At 43.4% G+C, this 20,598-nt stretch overlaps 1 protein-coding gene and 1 long non-coding RNA gene across 2 annotated transcripts in view; one reads left to right on the forward strand and one right to left on the reverse strand.

Annotated features, from left to right (window-relative positions):
- tekt4 (tektin 4) overlaps positions 1 to 5,115 on the reverse strand; it is an 8,642-nt gene extending 3,527 nt beyond the window's left edge. The window contains exons 1-2 of the mRNA XM_038986772.1: positions 4,506 to 5,115; positions 4,298 to 4,368 (exon numbers count right to left, since the gene is read on the reverse strand). Of these exons, the coding sequence (XP_038842700.1) occupies positions 4,298 to 4,368; positions 4,506 to 5,045 (611 nt within the window). The 5' untranslated portion in view covers positions 5,046 to 5,115. The remainder of the gene's footprint in view (positions 1 to 4,297; positions 4,369 to 4,505) is intronic.
- Positions 5,116 to 17,324: 12,209 nt separating this feature from the next.
- On the forward strand, positions 17,325 to 19,430 carry LOC120041908. Its single transcript, XR_005475983.1, has 2 exons — positions 17,325 to 17,681; positions 18,939 to 19,430. It is a non-coding gene; the product is annotated as an uncharacterized LOC120041908 (long non-coding RNA).
- Positions 19,431 to 20,598: the final 1,168 nt, after the last annotated feature.

Genomic DNA, 20,598 nt, shown 5'->3' on the forward strand with positions numbered 1-20,598 from the left:
ACTGTTCAGCAGTCTAATAGTCATGTGATTAACTGTTCAGCAGTCTAATAGCCATGTGTTTAACTGTTCAGCAGTCTAATAGTCATGTGATTAACTGTTCAGCAGTCTAATAGCCATGTGTTTAACTGTTCAGCAGTCTAATAGTCATGTGATTAACTGTTCAGCAGTCTAATAGTCATGTGATTAACTGTTCAGCAGTCTAATAGCCATGTGATTAACTGTTCAGCAGTCTAATAGCCATGTGTTTAACTGTTCAGCAGTCTAATAGTCATGTGACTAACTGTTCAGCAGTCTAATAGTCATGTGATTAACTGTTTAGCAGTCTAATAGTCATGTGATTAACTGTTCAGCAGTCTAATAGTCATGTGATTAACTGTTCAGCAGTCTAATAGTCATGTGATTAACTGTTCAGCAGTCTAATAGCCATGTGTTTAACTGTTCAGCAGTCTAATAGTCATGTGATTAACTGTTCAGCAGTCTAATAGTCATGTGATTAACTGTTCAGCAGTCTAATAGCCATGTGATTAACTGTTCAGCAGTCTAATAGCCATGTGATTAACTGTTCAGCAGTCTAATAGTCATGTGATTAACTGTTCAGCAGTCTAATAGTCATGTGATTAACTGTTCAGCAGTCTAATAGCCATGTGTTTAACTGTTCAGCAGTCTAATAGCCATGTGATTAACTGTTCAGCAGTCTAATAGTCATATGATTAACTGTTCAGCAGTCTAATAGCCATGTGATTAACTGTTCAGCAGTCTAATAGCTTTGGGGTAGAAGCTGTTCAGGAGCCTTTTGATCCTAGACTTGGCGCTCCGGTACTGCTTGCCATGCGGTAGCAGAGAGAACAGTCTATGACTAGAGTGGCTGGAGTCTTTGACAATTTTTAGGGCCTTCCTCTGACACTGCCTGGTATAGAGGTCCTGGATGGCAGGGAGCTCTCGGCATCAGTGATGTACTGGGCCATATGCACTACACTCTGTAGCGCCTAGCGGTCGGATGCCGTGCAGTTGCCATACCAAGCGGTGATGCAGGCAGTCAAGATGCTCTCAATGGTGCAGCTGTATAACTTTTAGTGGATCTGAGGGCCCATGCCAAATCTTTTCAGCCTCCTGAGGGGGAAGAGACGTTGTCATGCCCTTTCCACCTCTGTGTTGGTGTGTTTGGACGATGATGGGTCCCTAATGATGTGAACACCGAGGAACTTGAAGCTCTCACAAGTGCCCCTGTGACAACAATTTTGGACCCTCTTGTGGCCCCCCTAAATGTGGAGTATGAAATAATTTTTACATAACTAATTTTTGCTATCGTTCTTTTTTTACATCCGTTATTAGACAGTGGCAACGATGATGATTATGAACATGGTCTTTTGCCTGCAATGCGGTGAAGAAAACGATATGACAACAATGACGTCTAATGTAACTGGCCCCTCTAACAGTACAACTGGCCCCTCTAACAGTACAACTGGCCCCTCTAACAGTACAACTGGCCCCTCTAACAGTACAACTGGCCCCAGCTTGGCCCCCCCAGTTGAAATGGTCTACAACCGCCACTGATGTATTCACCTGAAAATAGGCTGTGTTGGGTTTGATAACTATGTTTCTATGGAACAATTAAAAAATATATATGATTGAACCTTTCTGTAACTAGGCAAGTCAGTTAAGAGCAAATGATCATTTACAATGACGGCCCACACAAACCCGGACGACGCGCCACCCTATGGGACTCCCAATCACGGCCGGATGTGATACAGCCTGGATGAATCACAATGTTAGTAAAGTAATGACTGTTAGCACTGTTGCAGAAGACACGTTTCAGTTGAATGTATTCAGTTGTGTGACTGACCAGGTATCCCCTTTCCCATTCTGTATCTCGGCCTCCTTGGTTTTTCCTTTGTATGGTTTGCATGGCTTGCATGGTTTGTGTGGTTTGGATGGTTTGGATGGCTTGCATGGCTTGTATGGTTTGTATGGTTTGTGTGGTTTGGATGGTTTGGATGGCTTGCATGGTTTGTGCGAGTACCTACGTGCTCCAGACAGTAGGGGGAGCCAGAAGACTAAAACTCAAAGGACACCTTGTTACCCATTTCAGGGTCCTATTCATGAATACACACTGAGCAAAACTTAGACAAACAATATGCAATGGAAAACAAAAATGAACATTTCTTATTGGGCAACTTCAGGTAGTCCATCCCTGTTTGAGTCTAATTTCCTTTGTTTGGTGCCTAATGAATAGGCTCCAACCCAGCTCAGCTGTAGTCTTAATGAATAGGCTACAACCCAGCTCAGCTGTAGTCTTAATGAATAGGTTACAACCCAGCTCAGCTGTAGTCTTAATGAATAGGTTACAACCCAGCACAGCTGTAGTCTTAATGAATAGGCTACAACCCAGCTCAGCTGTAGTCTTAATGAATAGGCTACAACCCAGCTCAGCTGTAGTCTTAATGAATAGGTTACAACCCAGCTCAGCTGTAGTCTTAATGAATAGGTTACAACCCAGCTCAGCTGTAGTCTTAATGAATAGGTTACAACCCAGCACAGCTGTAGTCTTAATGAATAGGTTACAACCCAGCTCAGCTGTAGTCTTAATTAATAGGCTACAACCCAGCTCAGCTGTAGTCTTAATGAATAGGCTACAACCCAGCTCAGCTGTAGTCTTAATGAATAGGTTACAACCCAGCTCAGCTGTAGTCTTAATGAATAGGTTACAACCCAGCTCAGCTGTAGTCTTAATGAATAGGTTACAACCCAGCACAGCTGTAGTCTTAATGAATAGGCTCCAACCCAGCTCAGCTGTAGTCTTAATGAATAGGCTACAACCCAGCTCAGCTGTAGTCTTAATGAATAGGTTACAACCCAGCTCAGCTGTAGTCTTAATGAATAGGTTACAACCCAGCACAGCTGTAGTCTTAATGAATAGGCTACAACCCAGCTCAGCTGTAGTCTTAATGAATAGGCTACAACCCAGCTCAGCTGTAGTCTTAATGAATAGGTTACAACCCAGCTCAGCTGTAGTCTTAATGAATAGGTTACAACCCAGCTCAGCTGTAGTCTTAATGAATAGGCTACAACCCAGCTCAGCTGTAGTCTTAATGAATAGGTTACAACCCAGCACAGCTGTAGTCTTAATGAATAGGTTACAACCCAGCACAGCTGTAGTCTTAATGAATAGGTTACAACCCAGCTCAGCTGTAGTCTTAATGAATAGGCTACAACCCAGCTCAGCTGTAGTCTTAATGAATAGGTTACAACCCAGCTCAGCTGTAGTCTTAATGAATAGGTTACAACCCAGCTCAGCTGTAGTCTTAATGAATAGGTTACAACCCAGGTCAGCTGTAGTCTTAATGAATAGGTTACAACCCAGCTCAGCTGTAGTCTTAATGAATAGGCTCCAACCCAGCTCAGCTGTAGTCTTAATGAATAGGCTCCAACCCAGCTCAGCTGTAGTCTTAATGAATAGGTTACAACCCAGCTCAGCTGTAGTCTTAATGAATAGGTTACAACCCAGCACAGCTGTAGTCTTAATGAATAGGCTCCAACCCAGCTCAGCTGTAGTCTTAATGAATAGGCTACAACCCAGCTCAGCTGTAGTCTTAATGAATAGGTTACAACCCAGCTCAGCTGTAGTCTTAATGAATAGGTTACAACCCAGCTCAGCTGTAGTCTTAATGAATAGGTTACAACCCAGCTCAGCTGTAGTCTTAATGAATAGGTTACAACCCAGCTCAGCTGTAGTCTTAATGAATAGGCTACAACCCAGCTCAGCTGTAGTCTTAATGAATAGGTTACAACCCAGCTCAGCTGTAGTCTTAATGAATAGGTTACAACCCAGCTCAGCTGTAGTCTTAATGAATAGGTTACAACCCAGCTCAGCTGTAGTCTTAATGAATAGGCTCCAACCCAGCTCAGCTGTAGTCTTAATGAATAGGTTACAACCCAGCTCAGCTGTAGTCTTAATGAATAGGTTACAACCCAGCTCAGCTGTAGTCTTAATGAATAGGTTACAACCCAGCTCAGCTGTAGTCTTAATGAATAGGTTACAACCCAGCTCAGCTGTAGTCTTAATGAATAGGCTCCAACCCAGCTCAGCTGTAGTCTTAATGAATAGGCTACAACCCAGTTCAGCTGTAGTCCTCTAGGCCTTTCTAGACTAATGTGTGGAAAGGTGTGATTACACAATCAAATGAAAAGAGAGGATCTTATAAATAAACCATGTATGTAGTTACTGCTGATGCATCTAAAATATTCATGGCGGTTGAAGTAAATGCGGGGAGATTGTGACACTAATTGTGACGCTCACTTGATTTGATTGACAGCCTGACTCAGCGTTCTCTTCAACAGATCCTGGATGCTCCTGATCAACTCCACCTCCTGTGGTACACAAACACAACCATCACGTTATTTTCAGATTGGTTTCTAGTGAAATAACGTCTAGGCAACATTTAGTAATAATATAAGTATTTAGGTGAACTAGAGCAAAGACAAGTCGATGTTATTGTTTTAATCACCTTAAGCAGCTCCTCCTCTACGCTGTCTTTAACCAGGTCGGGCCCCAGCCGCCGTTCCCGACAGGTTAGGTTATCCGTGGCGATGGCGAACGGGGTCTCGGTGGCGTCCAGCGCCTTCAACAGCCTTCTCTTCTGCCCCAGGAGGAGGTCTGTCTCGGCCACCAGCTTCTCGATGTGCCGCTGCAGCTCCGACTTCCAGAAGTGGATATTCTGCAGTCTCTCGCCCAGGTGCCGCGTCCCCTCAGCTTGGGTGTGCAGAGTCCCGGACTCGGTCTCCTTATACAGTGTTTTGGACTCATGGCAAATCCTCTCTGCGTTGTTTCGGTCAGTAGCGGCCTGGTGAAGGGTAGAGAAGTTATTGATGTGCCATTCCTCCGGGCTGTACTTGGCTGAACGGTACCCCGCCGTAGCCAAGCCGGAGGAGGGATAGAAGCCCTCCTTGAATGTGGCCTCTGCGTCTGTAGGCGGGAACGGCTCGCCTGCTTGGGCAACTGACCTGCTGTCGAAATTATGTCTGGGCACTAAAACTTCTGAAGACATTTTGTGGCGAATTGGTGATACCTGGTTTTAAAAACACTGCGATCCGACACAGGATTGTAGTTAACGGAGTCGCAGCATATCAAGAGCCACACATGGGAAGTGAAGAATCACTTGTTTTGTATTTGCGCTGCGTTGCCAGGTGACCTGTTTCCAAGGAAACATTGTAACTGGACACGCGATAATGCCCCACGGTTCCAAATTAATTATCAGGTAACAACAAATGGTGCATGGAGGAACACACACATTTTTCAAATGTATTAATCTGAAAATAGGCCTATGTTATGTGTGCTAACAAATTTTATATACCCATTTATATGTCCAAAAATGGATGTAGCAACTACGGATTGCCCCTTTAATTGATGAATAATAATTGTTTTAATAATGTCAATAATAACTTGAACTTTTAAGATGACAGTGGCCCTTGTGTTTTTTTCAGAAACATACATGCAGACACACACACACACACACACACACACACACACACACACACACACACACACACACACACACACACACACACACACACACACACACACACACACACACACACACCCCTCCAACTCTCCACTTTAAAACCCTTTAACCGTCAGAGGTCTCTGGTCTATTGATGGGAATCAGAGTCTTCAGGGTTGCGTCCCAAATGACACCCTGTTCCCTAGATAGTGTACTGTGTATAGTGACCAGTACTTATTGTCATTTGGGAAACACCCCTGGTGTGAGGGGAATTTCCTGTTTCACTGGGCTTTGCCACACAGTGGTGATGCAATTACACTGGAACTAGTGAGTGACCAATGGGAGCAGTTATTTTCCATCAGGCTTGTGTACTATTCAGTCATTTAAGATAATATTTTCCCATCTGCCTCACATCTGTGTGCATTCTCTCTCTCTCAATTTTTCAATTCAATTTCAATTTAAGGGCTTTATTGGCATTGGAAACATATGTTAACATTGCCAAAGCAAGTAAAGTAGATAATAAACAAATGTGAAACAAACAATAAACATTACACTCACAAAGGTTCCAAAAGAATAAAGACATTTCATATGTAATATTATGTATATATACATGGTTGTAACAAAGTACAAAATGGAAACTAAATAAATATGTGTTGTTTTTACAATGGTGTTTGTTCTTCACTGGTTGACCTTTTCTTGTGGCAACAGGTCACAAATATTTCTGCTGTGATGGCACACTGTAGTATTTCACCCAATAGATATAAGAGTTTATCAAATTTGGGTTTGTTTTCGAATTCTTTGTGGGTCTGTGTAATCTGAGGTAAATATCTGTCTCTAATATGGTCATACATTGGGCAGGAGGTTAGGAAGTGCAGCTCAGTTTCCACCTCATTTTGTGGGCAGTGTGCACATAGCCTGTTTTCTCTTGAGGACCAGGTCTGCCTACGGCAGCCTTTTTCCATTGCAATGCTATGCTCACTGAGCCTGTACATAGTCAAAGCTTTCCTTAAGTTTGAGTCAGTCACGGTGGTCAGATATTCTGCCACTGTGTACTCTCTGTTTAGGGCCAAATATCATTCTAGTTTGCTCAGTTTTTTGAGGTAATTCTTTCCAGTGTGTCAAGTAATTATCTTTTTGTTTTCTCATGATTTGGTTGAGTCTAATTGTGTTGCTGTGGGGTCTGTTTGTGTTTGTGAGCAGAGCCCCAGGACCAGCTTGCTAAGGGGGATCTTCTCCAGGTTCATCTCTCTGTAGGTGATGGCCTTGTTGTGGAAGGTTTGGGAATCATTTTCTTTTAGGTGGTTGTAGAATTTAACGGCTCTTTTCTGGATTTTGATCATTAGCGGGTATCGGCCTAATTCTGCTCTGCATGCATTATTTGGTGTTTTACGTTGTACACATGGGATATTTTTGCAGAATTCTGCATGCAGTCTCTCAATTTGGTGTTTGTCCCATTTTGTGAATTCTTGGTTGTTGAGCGGACCCCAGACCTCACAACCATAAAGGGCAATGAGTTCTATGACTGGTTCAAGTATTCTTAGCCAGATCCTATTGGTATGTCAAATGATATGTTCCTTTTGATGGCATAGAAGGCCCTTCTTGCCTTGTCTCTCAGCTCGTTCACAGCTTTGTTTAGGCCGAGGTATGTATAGTTTTTTATGTGCTCAAGGGCAACGGTGTCTAGATGGAATTTATATTTGTGGTCCTGGCAACTGGACATTTTTTGGAACACCATTATTTTTGTTTTACTGATGTTTACTGTCAGGGCCCAGATGACAGAATATGTGCAGAAGATCTAGGTGCTGCTGTAGGCCTTCTCTCTCTCTGTCTGTCTGGAGTAGCAGCTCTGATCTTTAGCTCCACACAGTCCACAGTACTTCGTCTCCTCCAGGACTCCAAAAAGGGGTTGTCGCTCTGCTCGTTGCTGGGAAAGGGTGCTAGGAGCTAGGGGGTTTCAGAGTGGTTCTTTGCAGGATATAATAACATATGAAAGAGTTGTGTGTAGGACTAGGAATATCTGTGTTTGTTTTGTGTGTGTTGCTACGTGAGAAGGAAAAGACTTAGAAGAGGGGTGTTTTTTAAATTGGTTTAGAGAAAACAGCACCAGTCACCTAACCTTCTTCTAACTCTGTCTTGGTGCCTAATGTTTGACAGCGCTGTTAGATGTGTACACACAGACAGAGCTGTTAGATGTGTACACACAGACAGCGCTGTTAGATGTGTACACACAGACAGCGCTGTTAGATGTGTACACACAGACAGCGCTGTTGGATGTGTACACACAGACAGCGCTGTTAGATGTGTACACACAGACAGCGCTTTTAGATGTGTACACACAGACAGCGCTGTTAGACATCTACACACAGACAGCGCTGTTAGATGTGTACACACAGACAGCGCTGTTAGATGTGTACACACAGACAGCGTGGAAAACTGTACTTCACACATCAGTAAATTTGATAGCTAACCAAACCACAATACCATTTATGGGGAAATGTCCAGCTGTTCTGTGAGATGTTGGATTAAGGAAATGAAAATAAAGCCTTGCGTAAATGTTTAACTGACTAGGATGTGTGAGTTTGGGTTTCGGCCCATTGTAAATGGGTCTAGTAAATGTCAAAGTTGGGGTCAATTCGAATTGAAGTCAGCTAGTCAGCTATGACTTCTCAATAAATGGAAGAGGAGAAGCTTTTTATTTAAAAAGATGTTAAATGTTTTACATTTAAATATAAAATCACTTCCTGAATTGGGTGTGTTAAATTCAAATTAACCCTGGTAAAGATTGACAACCAGATTATAATATCCTCTGGGAAATGGCTAGTAGTGATGGTCACTGGTGTGTGTGTGTGTGTGTGTGTGTGTGTGTGTGTGTGTGTGTGTGTGTGTGTGTGTGTGTGTAGGGATGGTGAATTGGTGTGTGTGGCAACAGCGGGTCTGCTTGCAGCATTCTCTGTAAGCGTTTCCTGAAGCACGTGTCACCTACAGTAGAGCGGATGACCCACCCAACTATAATTGTCTCGATCAGTCACTCTCTCTACTCACGCACACCACATCCCAAAGTGCCCTGATGGGGAAGAAAGAAGAAAAACATTATCGCTCTCTCTCTCCACCCCCCCCACCACCACCACCACCACCCCCCCCCCCCACCACCACCACCACCACCCCCACCACCCCCCCACCACCACCATCACCACCACCACCATCACCACCACCACCACCACCACCACCACAACCACCCCCACACCACCACCACCATCACCACCACCCCCACCACCACCACCACAACCCCCCCCACACCACCACCACCCCCACCACCATCACCACCCCCACCACCACCACCATCACCACCACCACCCCCACCACCACCACCACCACAAACCCCCCCCCACCACCACCACCACCATCACCACCATCACCACCACCACCCCCACCCCCACCACCATCACCACCACCACCACCATCACCACCATCACCACCACCACCACCACCATCACCACCACCACCATCACCACCACCACCACCACCACCACCACCACCACCACCACCATCACCACCACCACCACCACCCCCACCACCACCACCCCCACCACCACCCTACTGCCTCTGATCTGGCGAACTCATAAACACAAGTACTGTGTAGTAGTAGTAGTAGTTTGTTGTTGTGTATGAATAGTGGCATGAGAAATATTATATGATAACATGGAAAACACTGGTCACATTCAGATTGCAACGTCTTCATGTGATACACATCCGCTCAAAACACCGTCCCCCCCCCCACAACCCCCCCCACACCACCACCACCACCACCACCATCACATGAAGATGATGCATCTTGAAAGTGACCAGTGTATGAATAGGGACATGAGATACATTACATGATAACATGGAAAACACTGGTCACTTTCAAGATGCATCATCTTCATGTGATACGCACCCGCTCAAAACACCGTCACCCCCACACCACCACCATCACCACCACCTCCATCAAGATGCATCATCTTCATGTGATACGCACCCGCTCAAAACACCGCCGGAAGACACGTGTCGGCGGCATCCAAAGCTTTTACACTATTTAGCGTTTGTACGTTTTTGAAAAATGCAGAAGGAACCTCGTCTGTTGGAATCACATGCTGCCAGTCGCAGCGGTTTTTGCCGATTTTAATCATCCTATTCCTGGTAAGAGAATGATGTCTTGTATTTTTACATGGTTCGTTTTCATGGTTAGTTTTCATGGTTAGTATTAGTTTCTGTAGTGGACGATAATAATAATAAACCTTGGTTGGGAAAGGGGAAAGGAGATACATAGTCAGTTGCACAACTGAATACATTCAACTGCATTCAACCCAACGCCTCCTTAATCGACGTCCACGGCGCCTGGGGAGCAGATGTTGTTGGGGGTTAACTGCCTTGCTCAAGGGAAGAACGGCAGATTGTTTCAGATTATAGGCCCAGTGCTCTTAACCTCTAGGCTGTGTCACCCAGTTGTTGGCACTTGTAATGAGCTGTATGCACTTTAAGATTGAGACTAAGTTAGTACTTCTGTTTTCAACATTCTGATCTCTGCATGTTTTGGATGTTCAACAGGCAACATTAGGACAGAGGGACAAATTACCCAGATTTCCCAGGACTAAATAGACAACAACAACGTGAGATACTGAAGATTAGCCTACTATCTTTTTTAACCTTCAAGTTCACAACGTTATTTGAAATGTTCCGGGGTTTTGGAAGAACAGGACGAGGACTGTCACGGTCACTGAAGGTAAAACGTAAGGGCGCTGGAGTAAAGCCTAGAAGCAGCATCAATCTAGGTGTGGTGCAGGCCATTGAAATCCCATACCCTGAAGGTATGGATTCTGAGGCTAGGAAACATCACAAGGAGGAAGTCTTGAGGAAACATCCTGAGACTCTGATAGTGGATTACAGAAAAGCACTGAGGAACAGAGTCAAAACCAACTATGTTTTCTACACGGCGCACCCCACAGCCTGGCGTAGTGCCCTGTGCCAAGCCTACCCCAACACTAAAGAGAGAGACATCAACAATGCCATACAGGTCAAAGCGTATGTGGATGACAGTCACTTTAAGGATGTTATTACAGTGAATCTTTATCACACCGGTACCGTCGTGGTCCAAGGCTCTCAGACCCAGCTCAACAACTTTCAACAGGACTTTCAGGAACTGAAGGAAAAAGTTGAGCTGAATAAAAGTATTGTCACACACCAAGGAGCTTGTTAGAATTGCAAATGTATTGTGTTACATTTGTGGTAAATATAGTGTGTGTTTAGATAAGAAACATTTTAAAAGCATACATTTTTACTTAATTGTCAATAATTGTATGCACTCATACATGCTATAAAATATGTATTTAAAAAAGAAAGAGAGAGTGTGTGTCTGTGTTTGTGTGTATAATACATCCGTGCGTGCGTGCTTGTGTGTGTGTATAATACTGCCCTACCAAGCAAAATAACATGACCCCAATTTTCACCAGAACACAATAGAATAGAGGCAGGATACTTGTCCACGTGATTAAGCATGAATTTAATGGAGCAAAAATTACATTAACACATTTTTGACCAAATGAACAGTTACTGACTTTTTGCTTGGTTGGGCAGAATACAGCTACTCACTGGTCCTGTAGGGTGTCTGAGTTGGGGTGGTACTGTGTGTATTATACAGCTACTCACTGGTCCTGTAGGGTGTCTGAGTTGGGGTGGTACTGTGTGTATTATACAGCTACTCACTGGTCCTGTAGGGTGTCTGAGTTGGGGTGGTACTGTGTGTATAATACAGCTACTCACTGGTCCTGTAGGGTGTCTGAGTTGGGCTGGTACTGTGTGTATTATACAGCTACTCACTGGTCCTGTAGGTTGTCTGAGTTGGGGTGGTACTGTGTGTATAATACAGCTACTCACTGGTCCTGTAGGGTGTCTGAGTTGGGGTGGTACTGTGTGTATTATACAGCTACTCACTGGTCCTGTAGGTTGTCTGAGTTGGGGTGGTACTGTGTGTATTATACAGCTACTCACTGGTCCTGTAGGGTGTCTGAGTTGGGGTGGTACTGTGTGTATAATACAGCTACTCACTGGTCCTGTAGGTTGTCTGAGTTGGGGTGGTACTGTGTGTATTATACAGCTACTCACTGGTCCTGTAGGGTGTCTGAGTTGGGGTGGTACTGTGTGTATTATACAGCTACTCACTGGTCCTGTAGGTTGTCTGAGTTGGGGTGGTACTGTGTGTATTATACAGCTACTCACTGGTCCTGTAGGTTGTCTGAGTTGGGGTGGTACTGTGTGTATAATACAGCTACTCACTGGTCCTGTAGGGTGTCTGAGTTGGGGTGGTACTGTGTGTATAATACAGCTACTCACTGGTCCTGTAGGGTGTCTGAGTTGGGGTGGTACTGTGTGTATAATACAGCTACTCACTGGTCCTGTAGGGTGTCTGAGTTGGGGTGGTACTGTGTGTATTATACAGCTACTCACTGGTCCTGTAGGGTGTCTGAGTTGGGGTGGTACTGTGTGTATAATACAGATACTCACTGGTCCTGTAGGGTGTCTGAGTTGGGGTGGTACTGTGTGTATTATACAGCTACTCACTGGTCCTGTAGGTTGTCTGAGTTGGGGTGGTACTGTGTGTATTATACAGCTACTCACTGGTCCTGTAGGGTGTCTGAGTTGGGGTGGTACTGTGTGTATTATACAGCTACTCACTGGTCCTGTAGGGTGTCTGAGTTGGGGTGGTACTGTGTGTATTATACAGCTACTCACTGGTCCTGTAGGGTGTCTGAGTTGGGGTGGTACTGTGTGTATTATACAGCTACTCACTGGTCCTGTAGGTTGTCTGAGTTGGGGTGGTACTGTGTGTATAATACAGATACTCACTGGTCCTGTAGGGTGTCTGAGTTGGGGTGGTACTGTGTGTATAATACAGCTACTCACTGGTCCTGTAGGGTGTCTGAGTTGGGGTGGTACTGTGTGTATTATACAGCTAATCACTGGTCCTGTAGGGTGTCTGAGTTGGGGTGGTACTGTGTGTATAATACAGCTACTCACTGGTCCTGTAGGGTGTCTGAGTTGGGGTGGTACTGTGTGTATTATACAGCTACTCACTGGTCCTGTAGGTTATCTGAGTTGGGGGGGTACTGTGTGTATTATACAGCTACTCACTGGTCCTGTAGGGTGTCTGAGTTGGGGTGGTACTGTGTGTATTATACAGCTACTCACTGGTCCTGTAGGTTGTCTGAGTTGGGGGGGTACTGTGTGTATTATACAGATACTCACTGGTCCTGTAGGTTGTCTGAGTTGGGGTGGTACTGTGTGTATTATACAGCTACTCACTGGTCCTGTAGGGTGTCTGAGTTGGGGTGGTACTGTGTGTATTATACAGCTACTCACTGGTCCTGTAGGTTGTCTGAGTTGGGGTGGTACTGTGTGTATTATACAGCTACTCACTGGTCCTGTAGGGTGTCTGAGTTGGGGTGGTACTGTGTGTATTATACAGCTACTCACTGGTCCTGTAGGGTGTCTGAGTTGGGGTGGTACTGTGTGTATTATACAGCTACTCACTGGTCCTGTAGGGTGTCTGAGTTGGGGTGGTACTGTGTGTATAATACAGATACTCACTGGTCCTGTAGGGTGTCTGAGTTGGGGTGGTACTGTGTGTATAATACAGCTACTCACTGGTCCTGTAGGGTGTCTGAGTTGGGGTGGTACTGTGCGTATAATACAGCTAGCTACTCACTGGTCCTGTAGGTTGTCTGAGTTGGGGTGGTACTGTGTGTATTATACAGCTACTCACTGGTCCTGTAGGGTGTCTGAGTTGGGGTGGTACTGTGTGTATTATACAGCTACTCACTGGTCCTGTAGGTTGTCTGAGTTGGGGTGGTACTGTGTGTATTATACAGCTACTCACTGGTCCTGTAGGTTGTCTGAGTTGGGGTGGTACTGTGCGTCAGCCTTGATGCAAAGTGATCAAATGTGATGAATAAAAAAGGAGAATACGTTTGGGCTTCTATGCCTAAACATCAGTGCTGTTTATCACCTGTTAGCACTTTTCACTGGCACGTTTTGCATCTCGGCCTCCTTGGTTTGCCCTTTGCATGCTTTGTGGGTGAGTAGCTACGTATTACAGACAGTAGGGGGCGCCATAGGACAAAAAAAAGGACATTGTTACCATAGCAGGATCATTATTCATTAGTGCATACATGAGCAAAACGTAGGCAAACAATTTGCACTGGAAAACGAAAACGAGCGTTTCTTATTGGACAACCTCAGGTAGTCCATTTTCCTGTGTTTGGTACCTAATGAATAGGCTGCAACCCGGCTCAGCTGCTGCAAAGATACCTGACAGAAATACTAGGATGGAAGCAAATGTAAGGGATTATAACGTCATAACGGATCATGCAAAAAAATGTACAGTCGACAGGAATATGTTAGTTAATGTAGAGACAAACGATTATGCATATTTTTTTGTCATAAAGTTAATTTACGAAAATCGCGATTTAGCAAGCTAGCGGACCAGCTAACAGTAGCCAGCTAGCTAGTTTTATGGGCGTTGTGACATGGGTATGAAATTGTAATTCGTGTTGTTTGTTTTAGGGACTCCTGAAACAACCAGCAAACCAGGCTGTCGTCTTGTGAAACAGTGGATGTAAATAATCTAGCTAGGTAAAGCATTTACTGCAAATTGAATGTACAATTTTGTAAGCTTGCCTTGTTGATAACGTAACTAGCAAACTATTTTCTTGTTTATTGTGTAGTGGAGGATAAAAATACCTGTATGCCTATGATGTGTAGCCGATCTGTGTATGGACCCAAACGTTTGGTATACATATTAGTTCAGAACCTAGCTATGAACCTCAGCTATCATAGCCGGTTGTATCGACTTCAAAACAGTCTGACTGGCATCAATGAAGCCTATGGATTGAGTAGAATATAATATAACTTTGTGCCAAGGATGCAAGTTATTACCAAGCATGATATCCCCACATTGTAGCCTGTACATTGAATATATTCACTGATCATGTACTCTACCTTGGCAAATAAAGCTGCGGTTCAGGTATGAATGTCTGAGACATTATTTTCCAGTCATATCAAACGGCATTCTTTGAATGATGCTGTGTCTGCATGTATGTATTACAATTATACACTTCAACAGTGTTTACCAATCCTGGTCTTGGGACATCAATGGTTGGTTACACATTAACTATGCAATAGACTAGAAACATGATTGAACTAGTTAAAAGGCTGTTTTGTAATTCATATATACAGAAACAGAATTTTAAAGAAACAGTACACTACACGTCCTATGCATCATGTAAATAGATGAACCTATCTCATTTCCTTCATCTGCACTGAGGACAGGATAGGTGTGGTATTTCATCAAATGAGAGACTTCATTCAAACAGTAGAGAATGTGAAACGCTTTATTGAAAGAAGTTCATTATCCAAGTGTTATAAATATTATAATTATAATATTATTTAAAAATATTAGTACAATCTGTACTTCAATGCATAGCTGGTACAAATTATAATAACAGAGGAAGAAATGTGGGGAGAGAGGTGTGAGTGTAAAAGGGAAAGAGGTAAGAACAGAGGAAGAAATGTGGGGAGAGAGGCGTGAGTGTAAAAGACAAAGGGAAAGAGGTAAGAACAGAGGAAGAAATGTGGGGAGAGAGGCGTGAGTGTAAAAGACAAAGGGAAAGAGGTAAGAACAGAGGAAGAAATGTGGGGAGAGAGGTGTGAGTGTAAAAGACAAAGGGAAAGAGGTAAGAGCAGAGGAAGAAATGTGGGGAGAGAGGTGTGAGTGTAAAAGACAAAGGGAAAGAGGTAAGAACAGAGGAAGAAATGTGGGGAGAGAGGTGTGAGTGTAAAAGACAAAGGGAAAGAGGTAAGAGCAGAGGAAGAAATGTGGGGAGAGAGGTGTGAGTGTAAAAGACAAAGGGAAAGAGGTAAGAACAGAGGAGCAGGGAAAGATTACAGTGCTACTACACTTAATTACATACGTGTCTCCTAACCAGCCTTGGGCCCCAAGTTGGCCTGAAGGTTATCTTAACAGCGGGTGAGGTGGCGATGATGGAACTGGGGGTTGGCATCCTCTCTCACATCAAAACATACCAGCAGACGAGAGACAGAAAAAACAAGGCTTAATCATGCCATCACTGTCAGTCATAATAATCAGGATGTGAAATTCTAAACTCTGGGACTACTACATCTCTATCTGTATTTCAATGTAAAGCATCTCTTTAATAATACTTCCTGTTGACCCAACCAAGTGACCTCTCACCTCTGGTCATGCTGTACCCTCTATGTAGCCAGTTAAGCTGCGGGAGGGGTTCACCGACATAGCTGATATAACCTACAGCAGGTATTCCCAAACAAAAATGTGATTCACATTTCAATAACACTTTTATTTTTTAACCATTATCGATTAACAAAAGGTTTTATATGTAAGATGGTTAAATAAATAGCAAATTTATTGAATTGTATTATATTATTTTGTGCCCTTGTCCTATAAGAGCTCTGTCAATTCCCATGAGCCAGGTTGTGACAAACTCACACTCATTCTTATGTTTAATAAATGTATAGTGTGTGTGTGGGGCAGGCTTACAATGATGGCAGAAAATCGTCACAAATGAATACATAAATACCACTTGAAGCTTGATGATGACTTGATCATTTGAATCAGCTGGGTAGCACTGAGGCAAAAATAAAAATGTGCACCCCTTTGAGACCCCAGGAACAGGACTGGGAACCATTGCTCTTCATCTGCAGACAGGGTTTCACAGCTCTGTATCTGAGGACAGAAAACAGACTTCATTATACTAAAATTAGACCGCACTGAATATTATGTTACTATTATCTCCGTCCTCACTTCTTACTATGGAGTGGAACTACACAACAGTACCTGCCCAACCAGAATAGCCTACTCTACCTTCTTTAACAGTTGGAGCAGCTATCCTTTCACTCTCTTCCATGGCTGTTAGCTAGCTACCTACAAATGCATTTGGAGTTTGTTTTACAATTACATCAAGATAGCCATTATGAAGTTAGGTAACTGGTGATATTTAATTCAGTTAGCTAGCTATACAGTCTGTAAAGTTGGCTAAATAGCTAGCTACGTTAGCAGCTCATTTGAGTTAACTTGCACTGTAGCTAGTTAGCTAATAATACATCAACTATGTTCAAATACTTATACTAACCATACTGTAACCCAGAGTCATTACAATACTATTTGTGAAGTAAATTGACTAGTATGCTTATTGGTCATAGTATGGGTATAGTTAGTTTACCAAAAGTTCCCGCATTTCGTACTTCATTACCGAAAATACAAAGTATACAAGCAGTGGACAACATTTCCGTGCTTTTATGGCCCATAATGCAGTTCTTTCGAAAATGGGCTTCAACGTTTTCAGATTTGAAGAAAATGGCGAAAATATGCTGGCGAAGTCCGACGAGAAAAGATACGAATTCATTGCTTTAACTAATTATGACAAATGTTAAGGAAATGTCGAGCAATGTAATAAAGTAATTACTTTTGAAATAAGTTACACATTATGTTGCCAGACGATTTGTTAGCTACGCTATCCTTACTTTTTTTTATTTATTTTTTTACACTCAATAAGATTATTTATATTATTGTACAATCTGCATTTATAACAAATAATAGAAAAAGATTAGTAACATGTACAGTATTCGAATGATCAGATCTGGACCGATGACCCCGCCTACCAAGTCTTCTCTAGTCCAACCAGAGCTCCAGTGATGGAAAGGGGAGGGGCCAGGGCCTGGCGCATGTAGAAGTGATTGCATGGTTGTGGGTGTCTGCATTCGTACGTCCCTATGTGTGTGTGCGCTAGAGTGTTGGCTGGCGAATTAATGAAAATAAGGAGGGAGGTGGTGGATGGGATGAAAGTATAAACGCAAACAAAAGATGGAAAAGGAGAGTAGTAGCGTGGACTCAGTTGGTGTAGATCTGGCCCTCTGGTGGCTGAGGGAGCGTCATGTTCTCCTTGCGCATCATGAGTCGTCTGAGCTCCTGCAGGACTACACGGAGGCTGTAGGAATTCTGCCACTTGGCCAGTGCAGACACTGCTCATGTATCAACCACACCATTCAAGTTTATCTTAATTACAAATCTGACAAACGGTGGTGCCTCTGGATATCTCGGCCCACATTCAACCGCACGTAAGCCCTACGCTATCCTTACGAACCGCATAGCATATCAATATAGCACTATGTGCCGTTACGTTAGCTAGTTAAGTTACCCGTTAGTTGGCTACTAATACATCGAACTTGCCAGTATATTAACTAACTTATATGCTATCTAACTACCCAACTGTGTTCGTAAATTGCGTTTCGATCTTGAAGCGTTCAGAACGCACACTGGACGCTCACAATGGCAGTCGAGCTAACTGGCTAGGTAACGTTACTTAATTTTACTCGCCTCAGCAGAACTGGTTAGGTTGTTTTCATGTTGTCCAGGGCGTTGGTGGCGAACTGTGCTGCTGGCAACAATTTAATTACGCCTTTTTGCCGATATTTACTGACACCGGCCATATTCTATGGGTGTTAGGCGTTCGTAGATTCGTCAGTTATTCTTCGCTCTGGCACAGACGAGACTGCTCTCAAATCGGAGTAGAGTGAATTTACATACGCAACCTATTGACTTGATTATTCACGTAATTCTTAGCTTAGCGGTATAGTCGTTGAGCGTTCTTAATGGACATTGTTTTAATGAAGTTGTAAAATGTCTTGTCATTTGTTTTACTAACAAGCTAGCAAGAAGTTGCATAGTAACAGCATCAACTAACGAATTGGAAGGATACCGTTCGTTTACAGTTTCCTAAAATTAACTAATAGTATATACACTCATTTAATATGTAGTATACAGTGTGTTATGGGTATTCGAACACGGGTATAGTCTTTTTCACAAAGTGTATTTACTTACTTGAATAGGTTCATACAGCAGCAATGTGGACGATTGGAAACAGGGCAGCAACTTTCGTCACCAGAGCGGTTTAGAGCACACTACTATTTAACTGTCTTTAAACTATTTACCCATTTAATAACCAGATCGTCATACAAACGTACTATGTTGAATTATTGTTGCACAACCGAACTGCTGCTGCCAGCATGCCCACAAGCGAGCCACGCGGTATTACAGGCCATAACAAATATCCTTTTAATTTTATGCACGTTATCACTCACTTTGCACTGTACACATAATATTAATGACGATGCGACACACATCTTTTGTTTATATCGTAACATACGTAACTTAACTGTATTGCAGAAAGTTTGACATTTGCTATCATTGTTTTCTATGTTGCGTGAACGCTTCATTGTTACCACGTAAACTGTCATTGGTATAATTTAACCATTATCGTTCTCAAGTAAATAGTCACAGTTCAAAGTAATGTCTTGTTTACGTCTATTCCTCAGCAGTGATGGATGCCGCGGTGTTCTGATAAAGGAGGTCCGACCTGAATCCCAGGGTTAAAATACGGTTCCGGAAGGACGTTGGGAATTGCCCACTCTGTTCACCCCAGGGGAATTATTTTTTCCCTTTGACGAGTTTAAAATAGCGAAGTACAGTAGTACATTTATATTGTGTACTGTTATTGTTAAAATAATGCTTGTATTTAACGTTATCATTATTGTAGAAATGTAAAACTTGATGGTTAGCAGACTTGCCTTGGAGCTGGCCACTCCCCTTATAGTCTCCGTGGAACGTCCCATCAGTGAGTTGATTTTTGGTTTATGTACGTTCTGTTCCTGCACGTTATAGATTAGTTATTTTTAAGTTAATACTTTATAGGACAGTCCGTTTTTCAAGTAATTTAGCCCTTGGTATATTTTAAAGCACTTTGGTTTATTTCCTTGTCATAATTTGTATCATCCAAGTTTTGATAAATAAAAACCCTTATTGTTTAATTGTGACACTCACTTGATTTGATTGACAGCCTGACTCAGCGTTCTCTTCAACAGAGCCTGGATGCTCCTGATCAGCTCAACTTCCTGTGGCCCACAAACACAACCATCATGTTATTTTCAGATTGGTTTCTAGTGAAATAACGTCGAGGCAACATTTAGTAATGATACAAGTATTTAGGTGAACTAGAGCAAAGACAAAACATTTGTTTTATTTGTATCATCAGCAGCTCCTCTTCTACGCGGTCACTGTTACCGACAGGTTAGGTTATCCGTGGCGATGGCGAACGGGATCTCGGTGGCGTCCAGCGCCTTCAACAGCCTTCTCTTCTGCCCCAGGAGGAGGTCTGTCTCGGCCACCAGCTGTTTCATGTGCCGCTGCAGCTCTGACTTCCAAAAGTGGATATTCTGCAGTCTCTCGCCCAGGTGCCGCGTTCCCTCAGCTTGGGTGTGCAGAGTCCCAGCCTCGGTCTCCGTATCCAGTGTTTTGGACTCATGGTGAATCCTCTGTGTTGTTTCAGTCTGTAGCCACCTGGTGAAGGGTAGAGAAAGGCTTGAAGTGTCATTCCTCCGGGATGCCATTCCTCTGAACGGTACCCCGCGGTAGCCAAGCCGGAGGAGGGATACAAGTGTATGTGAGCGGGAGGCCACTCTAAAAGTGTGCAATGCCAAAGATGTCTTGAGGGAGCATGCAATTGGCACACTGACTGCAGGAATGTTCACCAGAGCTGTTGCCAGAGAATGTAATGTTAATTTCTCTACCATAAGCCACCTCCAACGTTGTTTTAGAGAATATGGCAGAATGTTGAATAACCACGCCAGTCCAGGACCTCCACATCCGGGTTCTTCACCTGCGGGATCGTCTGAGACCAGCCACCCAGACAGCTGATGAAACTGAGGACTATTTCTGTCTGTAATAAAGCCCTTTTGTGGGGAAACAAATCATTCTGATTGGTTGGGCCTGGCTCCCAAGTGGGTGGGCCTATGCTCTTCCAGGACCACCTATGGCTGCGCCCCTGGCCAGTCATATGAAATCCATAGATTAGGGCCTAATGAATTTATTTAAATTGACTGATTTACTGTAACTCAGTAAAACTGTTGAAATTGTTGCATGTTACGTTTATATTTTTGTTCAGTATACATTCTCAGGTAACAACAAATGGTGGATGGA

Source organism: Salvelinus namaycush, unplaced genomic scaffold (genome assembly GCF_016432855.1).
Source record: "Salvelinus namaycush isolate Seneca unplaced genomic scaffold, SaNama_1.0 Scaffold575, whole genome shotgun sequence".
In the NCBI taxonomy this organism is placed as follows: Eukaryota; Metazoa; Chordata; class Actinopteri; order Salmoniformes; family Salmonidae; genus Salvelinus; species Salvelinus namaycush.